This window comes from Lactuca serriola, chromosome 7, assembly GCF_051521515.1.
Source record: "Lactuca serriola cultivar US96UC23 chromosome 7, Lser_US96UC23_V15, whole genome shotgun sequence".
Classification (NCBI taxonomy): domain Eukaryota; kingdom Viridiplantae; phylum Streptophyta; class Magnoliopsida; order Asterales; family Asteraceae; genus Lactuca; species Lactuca serriola.
In genome coordinates, this window is record NC_136414.1 from 54,170,180 (window position 1) to 54,195,000 (window position 24,821).

At 30.5% G+C, this 24,821-nt stretch overlaps 2 protein-coding genes across 5 annotated transcripts; one reads left to right on the plus strand and one right to left on the minus strand.

Moving 5' to 3' along the window:
* The first annotated feature begins 11,725 nt into the window (after positions 1 to 11,725).
* LOC145061823 (WD-40 repeat-containing protein MSI4-like) lies at positions 11,726 to 14,931 on the plus strand. The gene is made up of 15 exons (XM_079009397.1): positions 11,726 to 12,064; positions 12,336 to 12,399; positions 12,474 to 12,560; positions 12,663 to 12,725; positions 12,813 to 12,878; positions 12,973 to 13,047; positions 13,164 to 13,239; positions 13,330 to 13,513; positions 13,597 to 13,678; positions 13,738 to 13,811; positions 13,900 to 14,011; positions 14,086 to 14,160; positions 14,266 to 14,342; positions 14,441 to 14,540; positions 14,624 to 14,931. The coding sequence occupies exons 1-15, from the start codon at positions 11,823 to 11,825 to the stop codon at positions 14,729 to 14,731; spliced, it is 1,485 nt and encodes a 494-aa protein (XP_078865523.1). The 5' UTR covers positions 11,726 to 11,822; the 3' UTR covers positions 14,732 to 14,931.
* A 939-nt stretch (positions 14,932 to 15,870) lies between these two features.
* LOC145061782 (protein transport protein SEC24 C-like) lies at positions 15,871 to 21,941 on the minus strand. Of its 4 annotated transcripts, XM_079009346.1 has the most exons (26): positions 21,791 to 21,941; positions 21,066 to 21,611; positions 20,809 to 21,035; positions 20,497 to 20,733; positions 20,321 to 20,395; positions 20,121 to 20,219; positions 19,929 to 20,040; positions 19,704 to 19,831; positions 19,507 to 19,626; positions 19,302 to 19,382; positions 19,154 to 19,231; positions 18,975 to 19,067; positions 18,808 to 18,862; positions 18,631 to 18,707; positions 18,477 to 18,548; positions 18,313 to 18,396; positions 18,119 to 18,238; positions 17,989 to 18,057; positions 17,700 to 17,777; positions 17,492 to 17,630; positions 17,163 to 17,327; positions 16,918 to 17,063; positions 16,564 to 16,743; positions 16,369 to 16,457; positions 16,266 to 16,297; positions 15,871 to 16,169 (listed from the first exon to the last, which is right to left on the minus strand). In XM_079009346.1, the coding sequence occupies exons 2-26, from the start codon at positions 21,574 to 21,576 to the stop codon at positions 16,063 to 16,065; spliced, it is 3,174 nt and encodes a 1,057-aa protein (XP_078865472.1). In that variant the 5' UTR covers positions 21,577 to 21,611; positions 21,791 to 21,941; the 3' UTR covers positions 15,871 to 16,062. The 4 variants fall into 4 exon arrangements, with proteins under 4 accessions (XP_078865472.1, XP_078865470.1, XP_078865471.1 ...); XM_079009344.1 differs by having other exon boundaries at positions 20,809 to 21,611; XM_079009345.1 differs by having other exon boundaries at positions 20,809 to 21,666; positions 21,791 to 21,940.
* Between the last annotated feature and the right edge of the window lie 2,880 nt (positions 21,942 to 24,821).

Here is a 24,821-nt window from a genome sequence, read left to right on the forward strand (position 1 = left end):
GCCCAACCCAATCCACCCCACCAATCGTATCTCTTCTCACTCTCACTCTCGCTCTCTCCCATTTATACAAAAACACATACATACATACATGCACTTTCATTGAAGAACACCCCCTATACTTTTTCTCTCTTTAAATCTTTCAATAGTGATGACATAAACAAACTTTTCGGATCGAAACATTTGATGTCACCCCATCTATACCCTTTCTCTTTGTCAAGCTTCATTGAGTTTGTATCAAAGGGTTGTTTTCTAGAAACATACCTTTAGGTACTTAATTTGGAATCCAGAAGACCTTTTTATGTATAAATAGATGGAGGCAGTAACAAAGCAATGATGGGTGAGTGATATTCTTCACAATGATTTGGATGATGTCAATGAATCCACCATAAATGATTCAAATTGTTCATAAAATCCCCTATAGATAATCTTCAAAAAAGAAACAAAAACACCTTTACCTTAATCATAATCATCAAACTAAAAAGAAGTTGATGTCTACGAAAATTATGATTCCAACTATGTAAGTAAACCCATAGTTTTGAAATGATGGTGGTGATTTTGATTTCTAATTAGGAATGAGTTTTTCTATTGAGTCTTGAGATGTTGCTTAAAGAGATAAGAGACGATTGTAGAATGGTCATGTTACTGTAAAACCTTAGTTGCACCCCTGCCTCCTATAATTTCCAAGTTGGTGTTATTTTATTTCCTACAATCTAAAATTTTTCATAAGCTTAATTTGATTGATTTTGTGTGGTTTTGTCATTTTCGTTGTTGTAGATATTTACAACTTTCCATACTCTATAAGCTTAAAATATATTTGCTTGATTAAGGTTATTTTTCATTAATTTGATTTTGTTAATTTGTTTAATTCACAAGTTTGATTTCTTCAAATCATTTCTTGATTTGTTTAATTCACAAGTTTGGTTGTATTCACTATTTTGATTATTTTTGTCAATTTTTTTCTTTACATTGTTGCTTGAATTTGTTTTCTTCAAATTATTTGTTGATTAATTTGATTTTTTTTCTTTTTGTTTTGTTGTTTCCACTCAAGATGGATTATCTAGGGTTTATTTGTGCAAATGTCTATATGTGTGTTTGTTTATGGTTAATGCATATTTTGATTTAAGATAAGAGAAAGAGAAAATAAGACAAAGGTTGAGAGAAAAATATAGATAGAGAGAGAGAGGGAGAAGGAAAAGAGGGTTGGAGGTTGTAGATCCATTCTATATCAAATAAAGTAATAATTAGGCAACATTACATAAATGTTCCCAGTGGTTTGGCATAATAGGCTAATGCGGTCCAACTTTTATTGTTAGAACGCAGTCCCTATAGTTTAAGCTTATTACACCGCTCATCCATTTGTTCTTAAACTAACCATAAAGCAGTCAAATTCTTAAAAAATGACATTTTACCCTTTTATTGATTAAAAATAAATAAACATTTGACATTACCCTATTTCATCGTCTTATCCCTTCTCCCTTTCACCGCCACCTACTTTGTCATTCATCTCTCTCACCGACATCCAACGACGACTACCCATCCTTATCCTCGTCTCCTTTCCCTTATTTCTTGTATCTTATAGTCAATACCCCATTAGAAAATCCTATCCACCATTACTTCCCTACCGCATACCACCAATATCTGAATCATCGGCATTGGAACCCCACCACATACTTCCGTATGAAAACCTATATATCCTTCAACCTAGAATGAAGTTTCAGAGAGCGCGATATGGTAAAAATTTCTCCTACAACACCATGTTTTGAAGACGCTTAGTGCATATCAAATGTCACACCCCCAAATCGAGACGGCGGAAACATTCGGGGGCGGAGGAGGTCGTGTATAGTATCATAACAATTGCATAATAGTAAAACAAGCAACAACATCCATTGTATTGAAAATATAGTTAATACATTTGTGTTCTTAGTATTGATTGCATGACACCAAAATATATAGCAAAATAAAATACGAGTCTTGAATATGCCCCGTCTTCTCAAAAGCTTGAGTGGGTGTACCTGTCTATTGGTTCCATGAGAATACAAGTTATTTTAAAAAGAGAGTATCAACATTTAAGTTGGTGAGTTCATAAGAATTTAGTATTAGAAATTTATCTTTGTTTCATGAAAATGTTAGTGTGTTGTTCCAGAAAATCCAATATTTTCTATAATAAATGAAGTGTAGTCTTATGCCTTAAGACCAAAATGTTTGCATGTTATTGTACTCTGAAATAGTATAAGTGTATGTTTTCCATAAATGTATGCTTACTTTGCTAGAAAATAGTATATTGTACTTGTATGAACTCTGTTGTGTACAAGTACTGGAAAATAATGATATGTAGTCTTACTACTTAAAATAAAACCACTGAAGTGATGTTTGTTTGGTAAAACAAAATGTTTAGTTAATGTTTAATGCGAGTGAGATTATAACCATACTAAAATGACTAGTGACTTGCACGACGTTCTTTAGGCGTCGGAATGTTATGACATTTGTCACCCCAGATTTGTCGGTCCAACTATAGCTAACAACTTAGGTGTATGATTGTCAGTCACGTATAGATCTATACACAAATTCACACTCTCCCTCAAAGAGACTCTGGTTATACTTTAGTACTTTTAGCATGTACTTTACTAAGTACCATGAAGTAGTGGCTTACATTTTAGTATTAACTCGTTTACATATAGTTTGTACATGTTTTCTTGTTCTTGTAAATGAATAGTGTATTCGTAGTGAAAAGTAATTATACTTATGTAATTATTCATGTGATGTACCCTTGAACTAGAAAATAGTGTGAATTGATCCCTAAACTATACCTATAATAGTTTATAACTTGTTATGTTAGTGCTGAAAATGATTAAGGAAAATACCCCTTTGCTCGACATTTTACAAAAGGTATAGAAATTGTTATTGAAATAAGTTTTATACTTATATATATATATATATATATATATATATATATATATATATGTATATATATATATATATATATATATATATATATATGTGTGTGTGTGTGTGTGTGTGTGTTACATGTATAGTTAAAGTTTAAAAGACAGTCGGATAAATAATCATAACCTAAGCCCACAACCAAACAAGGAATAAGAGTTAAGGCAGAAACACTAGTCATAAGCCTGTTAAATCTTAATTATACATACATATATATATATATATATAGCTTTGATAAACGCAACAATTTAAATATTTGAAAACAGTTTAGAATGGTTTGACATAGTTTATAAAGGTATTAAATAACTTGAAATAATTTGTAATTGTTTTTAACTGTTAACACAAAATACTTTGTGTTTTGCTGGTATTCTCCCCTAAAAACATTGAAAAATAGTAAAACGTAGGGGTATGAACTCACCTTAAGTGAGTGATCAAGAGGGGATACGGTGTAGCAGTGATGATATTCGAGTTAGAATCCGTACAAATATATGTATCCTAATAGTTGTTAACGCATATAATATGTGTATAATTAGTGGAAATGATAGTAAATGTGTTATGGAATAGTGAATTTTTATAAGAATCATTTTCGAAAAAGAAGTATTAGAAATTTACCGAAGGAATGATAGGCGTTTTCGGTGTGCCTGGGTGATTTCGGTTGCTTGAAGATGTGAAGGATGTTCTTGGTGGAAATAAGGAGATTAGGGTGTTTTCGGTTGATATTATGAAGATTGGATGGTGATTTCGGTTGATATCAAGAACACTTGAAGATTTTGGCAAGAATCTTATGAAGATTCAAGTGTTTTCGAATGATACTTGAGAGAAAAGATGATGATTCCAGACTAGTTTTTGAGAGAAAAAGGGAGGTTTTCGGTTAGAAAGTGTGAGAATGAGGATGTGTTTCCGATTTTTGATTATATATTGGATTAATAGTTGATGTGATATATGCATATGTGTAATATCACTTCGCAATGTGTGCCAAAGGATAGAATTTAGGAGATTTTGGTGTGGAACTCTACCCGAGAAAAGGAGATTTCGTGCGAGAAAGGGTTTGCGGTCCGAAGAAATCAGCTTCGCACGTTTGCAGTGTTGACCGCAAACATAATTGCGGTCCGAGGGGAGGGCATCCATGCAAAGGTTTTCGGTGGGGATTTCGGTCCTCGCATTTGGTTCATATTTTTGCAACACTTATCCAATAAAAGGTTTATATATATTAAAATATTAGTTTGGCCTTAATAAACTAATAAATCAACAAATTTGACTTTTATTTAGGAAGTTTGACTTTTGTTGACCTTGGTTGACTTTTGTTGACTCTTTATTGATTTGAAAATAACGGGTTGTCACATCAAACATCATCTCATATTTATCAAACAAAGAGTTCATTATCCAATTCATACCCTTATCACTAAAGATGGTTTTGGGTCCTTAGAGAGATTGTCTTCGTCGATAAAATCTCTCTAGTTCCTCCTTATATTCTGGTAATCAATTTTTCAAAGTTCAATATTATTGATGCCAACCATAGAGATATGGTGGGTGGGCAAGATTATCAAGAAAAAAAGGTTCGTATTATTTGGACTATTTTTAGCATCCAAATGAAGAGAATTTGTTTCCTTTTGATTAATTAAGGGTTCATTACTCATTAGGACCAATTGGAGTGAGATGATTGTGTTTGAGTATATGAAAAAATGGGTAGATTATCTCTTAGACCTATTTTGTTTGGATAATTTACTATTTTTAACTGGAATATGATTTCAGGTTTGTGTTTGTTTATGGTTTAAAAATTTAAATATGATTTTAAGTTTGTGTTTATTTAATGGTTTAAGAAATCTCAATATGATTTTGGGTTTGTGCTCGTTTAAAGTTTAAGAATTTTGGGTTTAACTGATTTTTTTGATAAATTTTTGCTATTTAAAAGCAGAAGTTTGGGGCGATTGGTGGCATGTTTGATGATGACATAGGGTGGTGATGATAAATGGTGATGGTAGTGGTAGTGATGGATGAATATGTGCATTTTAGAAAGAGAAATGATATTAATTTGGCTAGGATTACATAAATGTTCCCTGTAATATAGAAAGAAAAGGATAAAAATGTCATTTTCTAGGCACTTAACAACTCTATGATTAGTTTTAAGGGTTTTTGGAACTGTAGCACAACAAAGTTTGACGAATTTGTACATTTAGTCACTCAAGTATTTTTTTGTGCTTAATAGACCATTAAAGTTAAAATTTACCTATCAATTACACCATTACTTGACCTGATACATGTAGATTCAGTTACTTGTATGATGTGACATTTTAAATTAGATTTATTTATATCTTTTAAGGGCTACCGTATCAATCAACAATAAACACTCTGACTAACATTGACTTAAGACCTTCAATGATCCTTTTTCCTATTTCATGCTAGTAGCGTTCGAAGCATCCAGTTTAATCCGTTTCACATTTTTAAATCATTGGGTCAAGAAATCCAAAACATAAATGGTGTAAAGTTTGCCATGTTTGTTTCCACTATCAGAATTCTCATGTCGGAGATTGAGTCTGTGGTGAGGGTAATTTCGCCTGTATTGGTCTAATTAACACTTCAAAATATAGAAGACGTTGATATGCCATTTTAGGAACTTCATCTGTTCTAGGGTTATAAAGCATCACATTCTCGAAGACCAGTCTCACATCAGAGGCAAAATTCAATGGAGATGTGTACAAACCCTTTGACAAATTCGATTTGACTGTGCCTAAATCCAAGCCCTAGATAATGCATTTTATGTACTTCATCTATAACAGAGATGAATACAACAACATCGATGACTCTAGAGTTTTCAGCGACATAGAAGGAGTAGAAGAAATTATGAGAGCCGTGATACCGACATTTCAACTTTCACTGTCGAAACCGAAGATGACGACAGGGAACACATCGCCGTTTGTTGAGAGGGGGATGAAGTGATACTAACAGAGACAACATGAAGTGATGACGTTTGGGAGTGACTTTGAGAAGTTGGATGGAAGATCCGACGTCGATGATTCTAAGAGATTAGATAACTTGGTTATGATATATATATATATATATATATATATATATATATATATATATATATATATATATATATATATATATATATACACGATGATTTTTTTTGAGCAAATGGTTTTAGTTGGTGGTTTATGGTTTTTTAGAATGGGGTACAACTGGTTTTGATTTTATTAATAAAATATGGAGTAAATTACATGAACGGTCTCTATGGTTTAGGGTAATTTGCGCACTTGGTCTCTATTGTTTGTTTTTGTTACGTGTTTGGTCCCCGTCTTACCTAAAAAGACTATTATTTAAATAAAGAAAAATGGTGAGGTATGTAAGGTAAGGTGAGGGGTGAGGTTGGGGTTGGGTGTGTTTATTTAAATAAATTAAAAAATCAAGGGAAAAATAGTATTTTTAGGTAAGACAGGGACCAAGTGCGTAACAAAAACAAATAGTAGGGACCTTCCGAGTTAAAAAAATAAGTTAGGGACCAAACACGCAAATTACTCTAAACCAATGGGACCATTCGTGTAATTTACTCTAAAATATGAAATGTTATTTTTATGGAATATAAAAAAATGATGCCAAGATGGCTAATTGTCTCCACATCTTCATAACATGGCCTACTGTTTCCATGTTATCGGTGCCAAAGCAAGGAAAGCTATAAACGGTAAATATGAGGGTGAATCACTTATTTAATAGGTAAAAACTAATTTTAAGGACCAATTAGGCATAAAAAAAATACTTGAGTGGCTAAATATGTAAATTCGTCAAACGTTGTTATGCTATAGTACAAAAAACCCTAGTTTTAATGACAGAGGAATAGGCAGTGTAATAAGCTTAGATCATATTTACCGGTGTTTCAAAAAAAAAGACCATCGGGGGCCATTTATGTAATTATATCTAATCTCTAAATATTATTAAAAGAGATTATGACATCATCTTAAATAATCTGAACCCTTGATTGTATTTCAATCTTATTTTTTTCACCCTTAGATCAAATTGCTGACATCATCTTCCCCATATGGAATATATTTAATTCCAATAAATGTTTTCTAATCGTCAAACAATAACTTACATTCGTTGAAATAGAATGTATTTAATTCCAATAAAAGCTTTCTATATTTTAAATCTTGAATTTCCGGTTATGAAGATTTTAATATGGTCAATTTTAAAAATATAATACTAACAAACCATTTCAATCAAGGCATTAATATCAACCATTAATATAAATTCGTTTATATTAATAAACCATTAATATAAAATCTATTTTTATTAGGAAATCATTAATACCAAAAAATGATATTTAAATTATCACATAAATATACGATTCATTATTGAAATTGCTGCTCACACTTATTTTTCAATCGTTTCTTTTTTTCAAACTTTCTCCTACAACATCATTATTATTGCTTATAACTTTCATCATCATTTTCTGCTTCAAACATTCGCTCTTGTGCACTAGAAGGTCAGTACCTTCTTTCGCTTTTTATATTTTTTTTTCCGATTATTTTTGTATTCATATATCAAATATATGTATTCATATATTTCGATTTTCTTTGTCACAAATTACATGAAATCAGTTAACTATTTTTCTGAAACTTTTCAAATAAACAGGAAAAGATATTACGTACCTTTAACAAAACATAAATTAACTATCTTGGGAACTGACATTAATTACGAAAATGTTACTTTTATATATTAGAAATGATTATGAATTTTTTTTAATTTTTATGTCATAAGAATCCGGTTAATTTTGGCATGATTTTAAAATATCATTGAATTATTATGTTTTTGTATATCATATCAACCTACTTTTTATCTTTATATAGTAACAATAAAATTTATAAATTTACACAACAAATATACGTATTTCAAAATTTGTAATTTTATTATACCTTACAAAACACAACTCCCTCCAAAATAATTTTCGCCAGTAATTTCATCCATAATTTCACTAAATTTAAATTTGTATTTTCTTTATATAAATTTTTTTAATGATCCTGATTTTTTTTCTCCAAAAGTATATCAAGCATTTAAGTCTTAGATAATGCTGCCCCATTATAATTATTACTTTCCAAAAATATATTCGTTTAATAAGTAATCTGATATAATGAAGGAAGTAAATGTTAATTAAAATGAGATATATATTCCATAATTATTACACGGGTTTATTAAAATAATTAATATCAAGGTGTAAATATTAATCTCTAAATATTATTAAAAGAGAAACCTTATGACATCATCTTAAATAATTTGGACCCTTGATTGTATTTCAATCTTATATTTTTCACCCTTAGATCAAATTGCTGACATCATCTTCCCCATATGGATGTATTTAATTCCAATAAATGCTTTCCAATCGTCAAATAATAACTTATATTCGTTGAAGTGGAATGTATTTAATTCAAATAAAAGCTTTTCATATTTAAAATCTTGAATTTTCGGTTATGAAGATTTTAATATGGTCAATTTTAAAAGCATATTACTAACAACCCATTTGAATCAAAGCATTAATATCAATCATTAGTATAAATCCATTTATATTAGTAAATCATTAATATAAAATCTATTTTTATTAGGAAATCATTAATACCAAAAATGATATTTAAATTATCACATAAATATACGATTCATTATTGAAATTGCTGCTCACACTTATTTTCAATCGTTTCTTTTTTTCAAACTTTCTCCTACAACATCATTATTATTGCTTATAACTTTCATCATCATTTTCTGCTTCAAACATTCGCTCTTGTGCACTAGAAGGTCAGTACCTTCTTTCGCTTTTTATATTTTTTTTCCGATTATTTTTGTATTCATATATCAAATATATGTATTCATATATTTCGATTTTCTTTGTCACAAATTACATGAAATCAGTTAACTATTTTTCTGAAACTTTTCAAATAAATAGGAAAAGATATTATGTACCTTTAACAAAACATAAATTAACTATCTTGGGAACTGACATTAATTACGAAAATGTTACTTTTATATATTAGAAATGATTATGAATTTTTTTTAATTTTTATGTCATAAGAATTAGGTTAATTTTGGCATGATTTTAAAATATCATTGAAACTATTATGTTTTTGTTTATCATATCAACCTACTTTTTATTTTTATATAGTAACAATAAAATTTATAATTTACACAACAAATATACATATTTCGAATTTTGTAATTTTATTATACCTTACAAAATACAACTCCGTCCAAAATAATTTTCGCCAGTAATTTCATCTATAATTTCACCAAGTTTAAATTTGTATTTTCTTTATATACATTTTTTTAATGATCCTGATTTTTTTCCTCCAAAATTATATCAAGCATTTACGTCTTAGATAATGTTGCCCCATTATAATTATTTCTTTCCAAAAATATATCTGTTTAGTGAGGAATTTGATATAATGAAGGAAGTAAATGTTAATTAAAATGAGATATATATATATATATATATATATATATATATATATATATATATATATATATATTCCATAATTATTACACGGGTTTCTTAAAAAAAATTAATATAAAGTTGTAAGCATTAAACATTTTTAAAGTGAAATTTAAGAATACATACAAACGATGATGTTGTACAATGAAATATAAAATTGAATAGACTGAAAAAAAAACTATTAAGGCAATACGGTTATTAGAAAGTAAGATAAAAATTATAACAAATTAGGAGATTTGTAAAAAGTACAATTAATAAAAGCGTTACGGTTATTAGAAAAAATAAGACCCTTAAGATTAGTAAAAATACAATATATAAACTAAATTATCAGAATAGTAATGAAATGTCATTATTTGATATTTCATATAATTGAAAAATATACCAAATTACATTGATGATATACTAAAATTATTCAAAGTTGCGCCAAGACTAATACAAAGTTCTTGCGAACATCAAATAAATAAGAACAAACATAAAAGCTAACATATATATTGATAATCAATTTAAAATAAACTAATCATGATTTAGGAAATAATCTCCATTGATGATATACCAAAATTAAATCCACATAACATTTAACATTCTATAAATTATATTATATAACTTTATTTAAATAAATGAAATAATTGTCAATATTTAATGCAGTGGAAAAAACGATATATTGGTTGTCAATATATGTTTAAATTAAGTAACCTTATTATGGAAGGAACGTCTAATTAAAATGCTTATAATTATATAATGATATCATAACTATATGAGACGAGGAAGGTCGTTCAACTAATAAAACAAAAAATATTGTCTACAAAGAGATCATTTAATGGTTATAGATATTAATCGTTTTCAATATATTTTCTACACATTTCAATAATACCAATAAATATATATATATATATATATATATATATATATATATATACATATATATATATATATATATATATATATATATAATCATTATGCAATATCTATAGACGATTATATATTTTTTTATACGTTTCCCGCATTTAACGTGAGTTATAATCTAGTAATAATAGAATATTAACATAAAAAAGAAATAAAAATTAAATACATAAAAGATAGAGAAATTTACAAAAATAGCCATTTACACTAATGACATTACAAAAATAGCAAAAAAAAATCGAAATTACAAAAATAGCCAACGATTTCGCAGATGGAAATGCCCCATCTGCGAAATGAGCTTCTCATCTGCGAAAGTACAAGCAACTAAAGCACAGTTGTGCTTTAGGTGCTTGTACTTTCGCAGGTGGTTTTAATTTTTTTTAATATTTTTGCTGTATATATAGGGGTAATTTCGCAGATGGAATAGGTCCATCTGCGAAATACTCTCACTCTATCTGCGAAATCGTGATATTTTTGTATTATTTTTTTTTATTTTTTTTTAAGTTTGACTATGAAATGAATTGGTTTGACTACGAAATCATCTTGCTATATAAAAAGTTTTGTAGAAAAAATATCATTTTGGTTGTTATTTGTTTAGGAACTCTCTCTACAATTTGCTCAAAAAATAATTGAATATTTGGTTTGTATGTAACAACCAAAATGATATTTTTTCTACAAAACTTTTTATATAGCAACATGATTTCGTAGTCAAACCAATTCATTTCATAGTCAAACTAAAAAAAAAATAATAATAATAATAATACAAAAATATCACGATTTCGCAGATAGAGTGAGAGTATTTCGCAGATGGACCTATTCCATCTGTAAAATTACCCCTATATATACAACAAAAATATTAAAAAAAAAAAATTAAAACCACCTTCGAAAGTACAAGCACCATCTGCGAAATCGTTGGCTAATTTTGTAATTTCGATTTTTTTTGGCTATTTTTGTAATGCCATTAATGTAAATGGCTATTTTTGTCATTTTCTCTAAAAGATATAGTAGTCTTTTAAGTTTGTCATTTTTAAGTTCTCACAAAATCCGATCCACAACTAAATTAGGCAAAAATATTAAATTCATAACTTTTTTAATGTTTGTTCGGATCTTAACCAAAGAAGAAGACAAACCACATTCACATTTTTGCCACTTTTTATAATAATGATAATAATTAAAATATAAAAGAAGGTTATTTATAAAGATTAACATAATATAATTCTCCTGGTTAAAGTTTGATACCAAAAACCAAATAAAAATCTGTCATAAAAAACATTTTTATAAATATAATCCTTTTTAGATAATAAACAAAAATACACAACACAACAAAAAAAACATTTCTGCAGTTTACCGTATATGTTACTATATATTACTGTGCACTGGTCCAACTCGGACTGAGTTTCTCTACCCTGGTTGGTAGGTCCCTTACCTCTCAAAGCTTTTTAGAGAGAGAAATAGGGTTTTAGAGAGAGAAAACCCCAAGGGTTTTAAACTTCCACAAAGAACCAATAATTCAATGGAAGAAGCTTCGTCGCCATTGTCGCAACCTAAAAAGAGAGGAAGGCCGAAGGGCTCCAAGAAGGTCATCGCTGAAGACAGAGAAATTTCAAGTCCTAAGATGAGAGACAGAGCTACAGCTGCCGGAAACAAAAAGGCCGCCGTTGTCGACGATAAATACAATAACTGGAAGTTTGTAGTCCCCATTCTGTATGACTGGCTTGCTAATCACAACCTCGTTTGGCCTTCTCTCTCTTGCCGGTATGAATTTTTCCAAACTTACGATCGATTAGATCCCAATGCCCCATGATTCGACTTGATTTTTAAAATGGTACAAAAAAAACCCTAGAATGTCTACTAGTTTTTCAGTTCTTTCGAGCACTTCCATGGTCCACTGGATCATTTTGTGCATCGATAGTTCATATAAGCTTTACTACCTTGCAAAAAGGCTGCATAAAACATCGAAATTTATGTAGGTTTTGATTGTTGCTTGTATCATTTTGTGCATCAATTATTCTTTTTATGTGAATAGATGGGGTCCGCTGCTGGAACAATCGAAGAACAAGAGTAGGCAGAGGTTGTATCTTTCGGAACAGGTTAGATAAGCAGTCTTCTTTCTCCTTTTTTGGTTTTTATTTTCATCCCGCCATTAATGTTGCTTCTTATTTAGACTGATGGCAGTGTTCCAAATACACTAGTAATAGCAACATGTGATGTAGTGAAGCCAAAAGTTGCTGCAGCAGAACACATATCTCAGGTAAAAAGAAAAGTTTTTTTTACTCAATTTTATCATCTTCTTCCTCCTATTTCTTTTTAGTATTCTTTAACCTACCAATGGTTATGTGATTTCTTCTTTTAGTTCAATGAAGAAACTCGCTCTCCATTTGTAAAAAAGTACAAAACCATCATTCATCCAGGAGAGGTAAAAATCATATATACACAAGCTGAATCAATCATTTAACTCTGTCAAAACATGTCTTTTCCCTCATCTAAATAACCATTTTTACAGGTGAACAGAATTCGGGAACTTCCACAAAACAAGAACATTGTTGCTACACATACAGATTGCCCAGAGGTTACAATCATGAATCATCCTTGCATACACTTTTATCACAGTAACAAAGTTTCATGTGAAATTCCTAAAATACCCTCATGTTTGTCCAATTCAGGTCCTCATTTGGGATATTGAAGCACAACCTAATCGTCATGCTCTTCTTGGAGCTGCTGTATCTCATGCTGATTTGGTCTGTTCCAAATTAGTATTATTTCCTAATTTATATTAGGAGAATCAAATATTCAAATGAATCTAGTTATATTATTTATTTATTTATTCTTTATTTTCTTTTTAAATTTCTTTCAGGTGCTTACAGGACATGCAGATAATGCAGAATTTGCTCTTTCAATGTGTCCAACTGAACCTTATGTACTCTCTGGAGGTGAAAAGATTCATAATTCTTTAAACAACTAATATAAATTTATAACCAATTAAAAAATCCCAACTTTTATTTATTTATTTATTTTTACAGGAAAGGATAAACTAGTTGTTTTATGGAGTATTCATGATCATATATCAACATTGGTTGGAGAATCAAACACAACCAATTCTTCAGGGTCAATTGTGAAAAATTCTGATAATGCTTCTCTTGGGCCTCGTGGGATCTTTGAAGGGCATACAGATACAGTTGAAGATGTCCAGTTTTGTCCCACAAGGTAACTTTTATAAAATACCTACAAATTTCAACTTTTATATAATAATTTGATTTTTGTATTCAACTTTCTGTATGTTTGTAAAGTACACAGGAATTCTGTAGTGTTGGAGATGATTCTTGCTTGATACTTTGGGATGCAAGAGTTGGAACAAATCCAATCACAAAGGTTTGTTTCAATTTTTTTTTACATTTTTTATTTTTATATTTATAATTTCTTTAAAATAGGTTGAAAAAGCACATAATGCTGATGTTCATTGCGTTGATTGGAGTCCTCATGATGCAAACTATATTCTAACAGGGTAAACCCTAAAACCTTAAAACCCTAAAAAAACCTAAATACCCTAAAAACCCTAAAAACAGTAAACCCTAATTGTGTAATTTTTTCAGGTCAGCTGACCATTCTGTTTGTATGTTTGACCGGAGGAATTTGGTTTCTGATGGAGTTGGATCTCCTGTTCATAAATTTGAAGAACACAAAGCTCCTGTTCTTTGTGTTCAGGTATTCAATTGGAAATTTACTTTTTTGCCCTTTCTTTTTGATTTATATTTAGAAACTCTTTGTATGTTTTGTAGTGGTGTCCAGACAAGCCTTCTGTGTTTGGGAGCTCAGCTGAGGATGGTTGTGTTAATATTTGGGATTATGAACAGGTAAAAAAAGTTCAAAGTATTTTTTTATTTTTATTATTTTTATTTTTTGTTTTGGTTTATGTTGACTTTGTATATAATTTTGTATTATATTTATGATTGTTGAAGGTTGGACAAAAGATAGAACGCGGGACAAGATCTGCAAACTATGCTCAAGGGTTGTTCTTTAAACACTGCGGACACAGGTTTCATTTTTTTTTTTTTTTATTTTGATTAGGATTATAAATAATTAAAACATGTTACATTAATATGATTACAAAAATTATTGTTATATATAATTCAGGGACAAAGTGGTGGACTTTCATTGGAATGCTTATGATCCATGGACTGTTGTGAGTGTATCGGATGATGTTGAATGCTCAAGTGGTGGTGGGACCCTTCAGGTATATTTATTTAACTTTTATTTAATTTAATATTGAATATTTTGAAGAAGAGAAATAAAAAGTTGATGGTGTTTGTTGTGTAGATATGGCGCATGAGTGATTTGATATACAGACCAAGGGATGAAGTGTTGAGCGAGTTAGAGGCTTTTAAGGCTCATGTTGCTAGTTGTGGTCCAAGGGCATCATCATAGGATACAGGATGACTGTTTTGTTTGACTTTGGTTGACTTAAGCTTAGATTTTTCTGGATGTTTGACTTTGGTTGACTTTGGATGTTTGTTGAAACCTATGAAGAAGGAAAGTAAGTAGTAGGGGGATTTATCTTTTATTATTTTTGGGTGAATTTTATGTAAGATTGCATATGGTTATGAATGACTATTGAGTATTGACTATGTGTCTGTCTGTAACGGGCTTTTTATAGACCGGAAAATGACTTGTTTTACATGGAATTTTTAAGTTTAGTTTTATTATTATTATTATTTATTTTGAAACGGCAAATAATATTAATAGGCAAAAGTAAATACTAAAAGGAAAATACAAATTAAAAGTGATTAAAAGGTGAACAACACTAACTAGCCCATGAGCCACAGTTTGTATGACTCCTGATTTAACCCACGAACGCTGTTTTTGTTGGAGAGCACCTACATCTTTTAAAGACCACATCATTTCTGGCCAACCAAACGCCAAATAAGACAGAAGAATATTGAGCTTAGGATCCCTCTTTTACGTGGACAGTTGCCATATGAAGCCGCAAAGTCGATGAACTCGAGAGTACTGGTGAAATGAGCAGGTTGCAAACCACACCATTTGAAAATCCAATCTTGCACATTCCTAGTGAACTCGCAGCTAGAGAAAAGGTGATTCGCTGTCTCCGACTCATTATCACATAGAGCACAACATGGATTGTTCACTTTGATTCCTCTAACAACCAATGTGTCAGCCATCGGAATTCTATTTAAAAATGTTCGCCATACAAAACATCTAACCTTTAATGGAATAGTTTTTGACCAACAAATCACTGGACCTGTATATGAGTACAATTTGGAATCAATTAACCTTCTTATGGAATCCACTGTATATCTACCATCTTGATTTATAGTGAAACCGCAACCCAAATTTGTGTCGGTAGGAACCTCCATGTTATTTCTCTTTTTAATGTTATTTAGGGACCAAATAGTTAATTAGTTAACCGTGATATTAACTCTTTTTAATGTTATTTCATTATAAACATAACATTTATCAAAATGTTGGATACAATTATATTATAGGGCCATCACCACTAGTTTGAAACAAATGTATGTCTATACGTACACACCACAAAGGGAGAAACATGGCACAAAACAAATCTAACCCAATTTCATATATTTATTTATTTATATTTCACTACAAATTCAACCAAAAAAAAACTTTGAAAATTTAAGCTATGAACATAAACCAAAAACCCTATAAGATTTCAAAATTTTGCTTTTACTCTTTTTTTTTTGAAGTTATAAATATAATCGAATGTGAATCCATAAATAGCATCAATTCATTTTGCTTTGAATTTGTCGATGAACATGCACAAGAAACTCAACATATGATAGACCATTTGGAGACTTGTCTTCCACCATATACGAAAAGAACAACATTCCTGAAATTATATAAAAAAAAAAACTTAGATTAAAAATTTAAATGGTTTTTAAAAAAATGTTACACTGCGGGCTTTGTAAAATGATGAAAATGTTACCTGATTGATCTCCTTTCTTGCATAATTTCATGCTGCAAGAAAGAAAAATAATTTTAGGAATATAAATTAATTTTAATTGGGACATAAGTCACATAACACGTACCGAAGGTAGTTACATCTTTGGCTTCTTATTTCATTTATAACCTCATTTAGCTTCTTTGACAAAGGATTACCATACTGTTGTAACACAAACTGAATATAAAAATGAAACAAATTACAATCAAGTAAAACGACTATATTGCTCTTTATTATTATTTTTTTTTTTTAGAAAAAAAAAAAAAAAAAAAAGGAAGCTTACCTGGGTAGGAATTTCATCAAGCGAAGAAACGCCAAAGAGTTTGCGAATTATATCAGGATCTACAGTGTTTCCAATATAAACTAAACAATCTTCACCATTTTCAAGAAGATAGATTCCATCATCACTCACATGTTCACTACACAGGGGAATAGCATGAGGAATCACACATCCATCTGTTTCCTGTAACCCCCATAAAATTAAAATTATAAATCAAACACATGTAAATTGATCCATATCTTTCCATAAAATCTCGACAAAATTACATTTCTGGTCCTTGAGTATACCCGATTTTTACAATTTTGGTCCCAAAAAATACAATCTACTCTATTATATATTATATATAGTATAATATACCTTTGAATTAAGGTCATGGATGCTTATCATCCTTGGGTACACAAGAGGGATTGCCAATTGAGTAGACAAAGGAAGAACATAATTAATCCAAAACGATCTCTCATCAATACGCCCATCACTTCGCAACCCAATACTTTTAATCAAAGCTAAAAAAAAAAAAAAGGATAAAGATTAGAGGATGCCTGCCATTGCCACGTGGCATATCCATATGCTGACTCAGCAAAAAAGATGAAAGATATACCTACCGAGAGTGTACAGAGGCAAAAGCTTGAGTGCTTCTGGAAGTATGAGCTGTCCTGATGATGACACGGTGGCACAAAATTTGCGATAAGAATGAAGAATGTTGATGCAAAGATTTGTCACTTGCTCCCTTACTTGCACTAATGGGCTTGAAGGGATTTCAATTGCAGCTGAAAAAAACAATAAATTAAATATCAATATATTTTATTTTTTGTATTTTCGATGAGTTTAATTAGTTGCTTTTCATCCTTAATGTATTTAGTTCCCCCCTCTTTTAGGGACCAAAATTACAAAAACAAGGACGAAAAATGTAATTTACTCAATAAGAAAGTACCTTGTTTTAAAAAACATGAAAATTGGGTGTCCAGGTCAGCAGAGCGGAAAAGATTACTGAGCATGGTTGTACATGGTAAAGATAAGGTGGATACTCGTATTCTTCGTTGCCCATATACACTTGTATATAAAAGCGCACACTGTAAAAAAAAATAAACACAATATCATTTATAAAACAACAAACCACATTTTAAAAAATAAAAAAGTACCTGAAAAGCACATTCTGTGCCATCTTGCAATTTATCATCATGTTTTAAGGTTACCATTATCGTTTTGTCACAATCAATCTGCAAAAACCACATTACAATTTACAAAAACGGACCCTCTACTTTCTGATTTTCACCATGTTTAGTCCGAAACTGAAATTTTGGTCCTTATTTCAAGGTTTCATATCAACTTTGAAAGAAAGATTTCAGTTTTGGACTAAACATGGTAAAAATGAGAAAGCACAGGGAATATTTATGTAAATTCACTCAAGAGAAGAGGGACAAAACAAACCGCAGGCAGATCAATGTCTGTAGGAATGCGTTTGCAGAAGTTACCAAAGTATTCTTCTACTTGAACACCCTACAGAAATTAAGAATTTTAAATATAAATGTAAAATAAATTTAATTTATTAGAAGCTGACCTGGCTGCATCTGACACGCATTACTGCTTCAAAACCTTGAGGTCTTGTGACATTCCATCGAAGATCATTATAAAGTTTTGCGGGATCAGAGAGAGCAGAAAAAGGGTGATAATAGTACACCTGTAAAAAAAAAAGTCAACAAGTCAACTGCTGAAAATATTTTTTTAAATAAAAAAAAAACAAAATGATATTACCTGCCCTCCAGTTGTCCTTGGAACAACGGAAACTGAAGCAATGTCCACATAACTTTGTGTTGTTATAAATACATCAACAGAAACCTGAAAAAATATTTTTTAAAATATTTAAATCATTTATGTAAAAACTAAAAAGAACATACAACAATTTAATAACATTTAACCTGGTACTCTGCAAATTCAATAGCCATTGTCTTTAAAGTCTTGTCTACTGGTTGAAGTAATTTATGAGGTTCCTGAAATTAAAAAAAAAAAAGATATTATTATTTCAAATATAAAGAAATAAAACAATGTGATTTTGTTTAATGTAGAAATTACCTTTTCTCCTGAAGATATATTACTTCTTCCTTCTGCTTCTCTAGCAGAAAGAGCCCCAATTCCAGCAGAAGGCAAGACTATGATAAAATACAATATTAGAATAATTATTAATATAAAACTATAAATAATTAATTAGTTATTAAGATTTAAGATAAAATAAAGTTCACATAAACTTACCTGATTGAAATACCAAAAGTTTTCCTCCAGTATTCTTCATTGCCAAAAAAGCACCCTGAGTGAAACAGAAGCAATGGTAAAGTAAAAACCTTAAACTTATGGTATAAATAATAAAATAAGCTGATTAATTTTTTAAATATATTTATACATATATTTTTAATTATTACCTTCATTCCAGCACCAAAAGCTGAATCAGCTGTTTTATTATTCTGAAACATAGTTGGGATGCTTTCCAGCAACAAATCTAGATGCTGACGACACTGTGATCATATAATTGATTACACTAAAAAGTTATTTATAAGTTCTTGAATTAAAAAAAAAATAAAAAATATGAAAATTTTATCACCTCAGAAAGTTGAACAACAACATCTGAAGGAAGAGGAGTGTAAACATCATGTATGTCTGGCACTAAGAACATCAATGGCTGCAATAAAAAAAAGAACTTGAAGAAATAATTCACTTTGAAAGTTTAAAACTTTTTTTAAAAAAAAAACCTGTTGCAAAGCGCGTTTCAGATTATAAAAATGGATAGTTGAGTCAAATGTAGCAATTCCCACAAGTGTCTGAGGACCCTCCTGCACCAATCATATTATTATTATTATTATTATTATTATTATTATTATTATTATTATTACAAATCAATAATAAATTAATTTCAAGAAAAAATAAAAAATTGTAAATTTTTTTTTACAAACTTACTGGAAGATCAGCAACAACTCGACTGATAGCACTACAAGCTCCAGCTGTAGCACCTGTTTGTATGGCATTCATTGACACATCAACAAGAAAGAAAAAGACAGCTGGCATTGGTTCCCTCACCTAAAAAAAATATAAATTAAAAAGATATAGTTTCTATAAACTTATATAAACTTCAAGTTTTTGTTTATAAATCTAACCAGAAATTCTCTTGTAGCAACAAATTCAACTGTTCCTCTACATAACTCAGGCCTTTCATCAGCATCTCTCCTTCTTCCATCTGGACCTAAATTACACTGATATTCACGGGGAGTTTCATCCGTAAAACCTGAAAAAATTTTAATTTTTTTTAATCACAATAAGTCAATAACATGAAATAATAAATAATAATATCAATATTCATTATTTCAATAATCAATACTCACCACAGAGGTTACAGATAAATCGTTTTCCTTGATCAATAAACTTCATGAATGGATTAATGTAGCCTTTGCAACGTGAACATCGAACTGGTCCACTTTCACCAAAATCAACTACCTAAATTATCAATTTTTAGCAAATCAGAAACATAATAATACAAAAATTCAAATTTATTTATTTATTTATTTTTAAATTACTTGAATAGGCTCCTCAGATGGATGAGGGAGGGCTAAGGGTTGCACCAATAAAGCCAATGGCATCCCGGATGTGGTCAACAGATCAGAAGTGCATGGAATCTGGTCAAAGTCAAACAACAGAAAGTTTTACTTTTACAGTTTTACATTAAACTAAGCAAAAAATAAAAAAATAAAAGTAAAATGGAAATTAGTCAAATTACCTGATTAATTGTACACCTCATGTACCTTGGACTACAATTTCCAGTATCCCTTGCAATGAATTCACTTGTAGCAGGCTTTAGAATAAAACAACATATAACATAATATGTAATATACTCATATACTCATATGTGAAAAGTGAAATAAATAAAATAGAAATTAAGAAAATAGAAAATACCGGAGGAGGATTGGCTTGATTTCCTTGGCGGGTTTCGTGTAAAAGTATAGAGGAAGATGGAATAGGGCGGGGGATTTGGTTAGGGTCAATTCTTGAAGGTCCTGTGCCTACAGTGGGGCCCATGGTGGGTGATATTGTAGCCATTGATTGTTGATTTGGAAGTGATGGTTGCATCCCAAACATTCTTGGAGGTTGAGGAGAGCCAGAGGTAGGTGGAGGTGGGCCAGGTGGCATGTTCTAGAACAAAGAAATAGATTTCACAAATCATTTACAACATTTCTTATTAATAGAAAATAGAAATTGGAAACTTACTTGACGAGATTGCATTTGCCATGGTTGAGATCCAAATGGAGGTATGCCTTGACCCTGGGCTGAAAAAGGAGGAGGTATGCCACCTGGAGGTGGTGCTGAAAAAGGTGGAGCTGGTTGTACTGGTCTTGGTGGTGCATTCAGGGACTGGGTTCCAATGCCTGAATGCATACTTTGCCCCAAAAGAGGAGGACCAGGTGGCATGGTTTGTCGAGGTGGTGGAGGTCCACCTGATGGTCTTGGAGGGTTGGTAGGACCACCTGATGGTCTTGGAGGGTTGGTAGGACCACCTTGCATGCCACCTGGTCCAAAAGCTGGCGGTCCATTATTACTCAATGGACCGCCAGGTCCAGGTCCACCAGGGGAGGTTGAAAATGGACCTGGACGAAGACCTGGAGGAGCCATTGGTCTTGAAGAAGATGGAGGAGGTTGGTTACTACCAGGAGGACCACCACCACCACCACTAACACCACTAGTTGGTCGATTAGAGGCCATGAAAGGTGGCAATGCAGCTTGTGGTGGTCCACTAGGTGGTGGCATTGCACCTCTAGGAACAACACCAGGTGGTGGTGCTCCGGGAAACGGGGATGAAGGAAAAGGTTGTGGTCGGGGTTGGTGTCCAAAAGGGGGAGGCGGACCTCTAGGTCCACCACCGGAATTTGGTGGCTGATTAGGGCGATTGATTTGCAGGTTTTGCATGTTATTGGCAATCGAATTAGGGTTATAATTAGGCGGGAGATTACCGGGTCTAGGTCCACCGGGAGTTGCCATTGACAACGATCGTCAGAAGAACAAACAATTCCACACTACAATGCATCAATATCAAACTTTTATGCATCAAACATCAAGAAGAAACAGAACCTATAACAATAGAATTCACACGAATCACAACCGATAAACTTCACAAAAGCAAACGTAACAATTCGACATGATCTGGAATAATCCTTTGAAATTAAGTGATACACAAGCAATTCAATGGACATACCTGTAGTTGAATTCCACTGATCGAACTGTGAAGATGGAATTATGTGAAAAAGCGTTTGTGAAGAAATCCTAAGTAAGGATCAATGAAATTCAAGGTTAGTTATGTTGCATCGTTACTGTTTCTTGTTTCTTCTGCATAATTGGCTCCATTTAGGAGTTGTACTTTATGCATTACTCATTGTACAGTACATTCATGAGAAAACGGGTCACAGCAGTTCGGTAACTTACGGGTCGATTTAAATGGGTTGGGTCGTTAACTCGGCAACTCGCTTTGTAGGTCTCAATTTCAGTGGGCCGGAGCCCATTTTAGTTTTCTTGATTGTTATTTTTATATAAATAAATTGTATCTTACATTTTTTGTTAGTTAAAAAATGCTTCCTGATTTTTGTTAAATTTTATAAATTCAAAAGTGAACATGACAGAATAAATATGTAGTTGTATAAGACTCATTGAAAAGAAGAGTGTATTGCATTTTATACTTTGTATGAATTTCAAAGGGAATGACATCTTAAAACAAACAAAATTACTATTTAACATCTCATTAAATTTAATAAACTTTAACAAAACATGAAAATTGTAATGAAGAGAACGTACTTTATAATAAAACATGAGCATGATACTATTTAAAGTACGACCACTGTCTTTTTCAAAATTATTTTACATGTTATACTTTATCAGTTGTGTGTTTAGCTCTTCGACAACTGTGCGTTTTAAATCAAAAAAACGTCCACATCATGGTCTTGTCTACCTTAGTACAAATAATAAGTCCATCATATCATGTTTGTATACGGTTTTCTCATAAATATCTCAATAATATAAAGTAGTTTATGTGTATATTTCACTCAAAATTTGTAGTTTTTTTTTTTTTTTATTTTTTTATTTTTTTATTTTTTATTTATATATAAAATAAAAGTTGATCAAAGTTATGGTATCGATCAAGACCACTCATAGTGTGTGGGTCATGTTGTGTTGGACACACATGTGACTTGATGATGACAATTTATGGTATGTGGGCCTTTTTTTTCATTGGATACACATGTGGGTAGAGATACATCATAACCTTATTATTGATACAAAACCATCATTAAACACCATGTCACAACAATCAATCATACATGTAACAATCAATCATACATGTGTTTCTTTTATGATCAAAGATTTTGGAATGTGGCTAGCAAGATGTTAAGCGAAATTACAAAGCACAAACATTATTTCGTTAGAGATGTATAATAACTACACATGCAATCATTTCATTAGAATGAAATGTATTAAAGTACGCATCACATGTAGTTTAAACCTAAGACCTCTCTAATGGATTCTGTTAAAATCATACATAAAAATATTATGTATACAAAATTTCAGGATTTTGAAACAAGTTCTTTTGTTTGAACTTTTATAGTACCGAAGAATCTTGCTCCAAGAAGTATGGGACCGGGAGTATGTGTCACGTGTCAAACATATCGAGTGTTTGGTTATGTTTTGAGAAAAACTTAAAAACAAGAATTTGTATGTGATATTATGTTAAATATAAGAAATATTACATAAACAAAAGAAAATATTAAAGTATATGAATCTACTATATACTAAGTTTGTAAAAATCAGTTTTTATTATTAAGTTGGTTGATTAGCAACCACCGATTAGTTGGTCTAATCGGTGATTAGTGAGTGAGTAGTTGGGAACCTTAATTGTAATTAGTTAAATTTTAAATAAACAAATATGATTAATATTATAACAAAATAGGTAATACGATTAATATCATAAAAAAAAGTTAAGATGAGTAATCAATACTAATACTTTTTCAAATAGTTTTTATTGAAATATGGCGTCTTCAACATTTTTAAGATTCATTGGTTTCAATAACTCCACTAATTGTCTACACATGGATTAGTCATTAGGAGCCGTCTAGTCGGTTGCGTACCATCTAGTCGAATTGTTTACAACTCTGTTGTTTACGACACCAGTTTGTAAAATGTTATAGAAAAATCAAAAAACTAATAATCAAGTCAAAGAAATAAAAACGTAAATTATAATAACAAAATCACTTTAAAAACAATTTCATCATCACGCCACCACCGCTATCAGTTAAAAAATAAATATTTAATAACATCCATCATATAAAAAGTTGAATTTAAGGAAATAAAATATGTGATATATAAGAAGGTATCGTGCCCTACACAAATACGATAAGCTCAACTATCTATTTTTTCTAGTTCTTGACATATCTACGTCACCTTTCAAATATCTTAAAATTTGTATTACCATAATGTTTACAATAATTCAAAAGCATTATAAATACGTTAAATTAGTCATATCTTAGAAACCATTTTTAGTATATTTAATTGGTTTAATTAATCATTATGCCAATATTTGGTCATGTTATATCATAAAATATTTAAGTTGATGGAGCAACATACCCACTTTAGGTATTAGTTTGGCAACTGCCAAAGTAGAGCACTTGCTTTAAAACAAAGTTAAGATAATATTTATATTATGATGGATAAAATTTGTAAATAATATTTATTTATAGAAAGTTATAATGTTTTTATTTTTAGGGAACTCCTTCAGTTAAATTAAGTTATTTATATTTGGTTTGAGCTATATTTGAGGTATTAACATGTAGTTGCTAGCTAAAAAAAATAGATACTAACCGAAAAACTAGCTTTAGAAAAAATAACGTTTGATAAAAACTAAGTTTAATGAAACATATAAAATAACATAAAAAAACATTTAGAAAAATATGTATTTAAATGAAGGAGTGAGAAGTGGTGGAGCTTGGCATATAATTAATTAATGGTATATTTATAAAAATTTTAAAATTAATTAGGAATATAAGAATGTTAGTTTAAATAACTTTTTAAAAAGACAGTGTGAGTAATTTTTAGAAAACAATCTTATAATCTATTTTTTGGTTTGTTAAATATAACTAATTATATATAAAAAAAAACTCTAAAATTAGGCTAGTTGTATACCAAAAACAGTCTTAAACTTAAAACATTTTCTCTTTTTTTTATCATTCTAAGATTTAATAAAT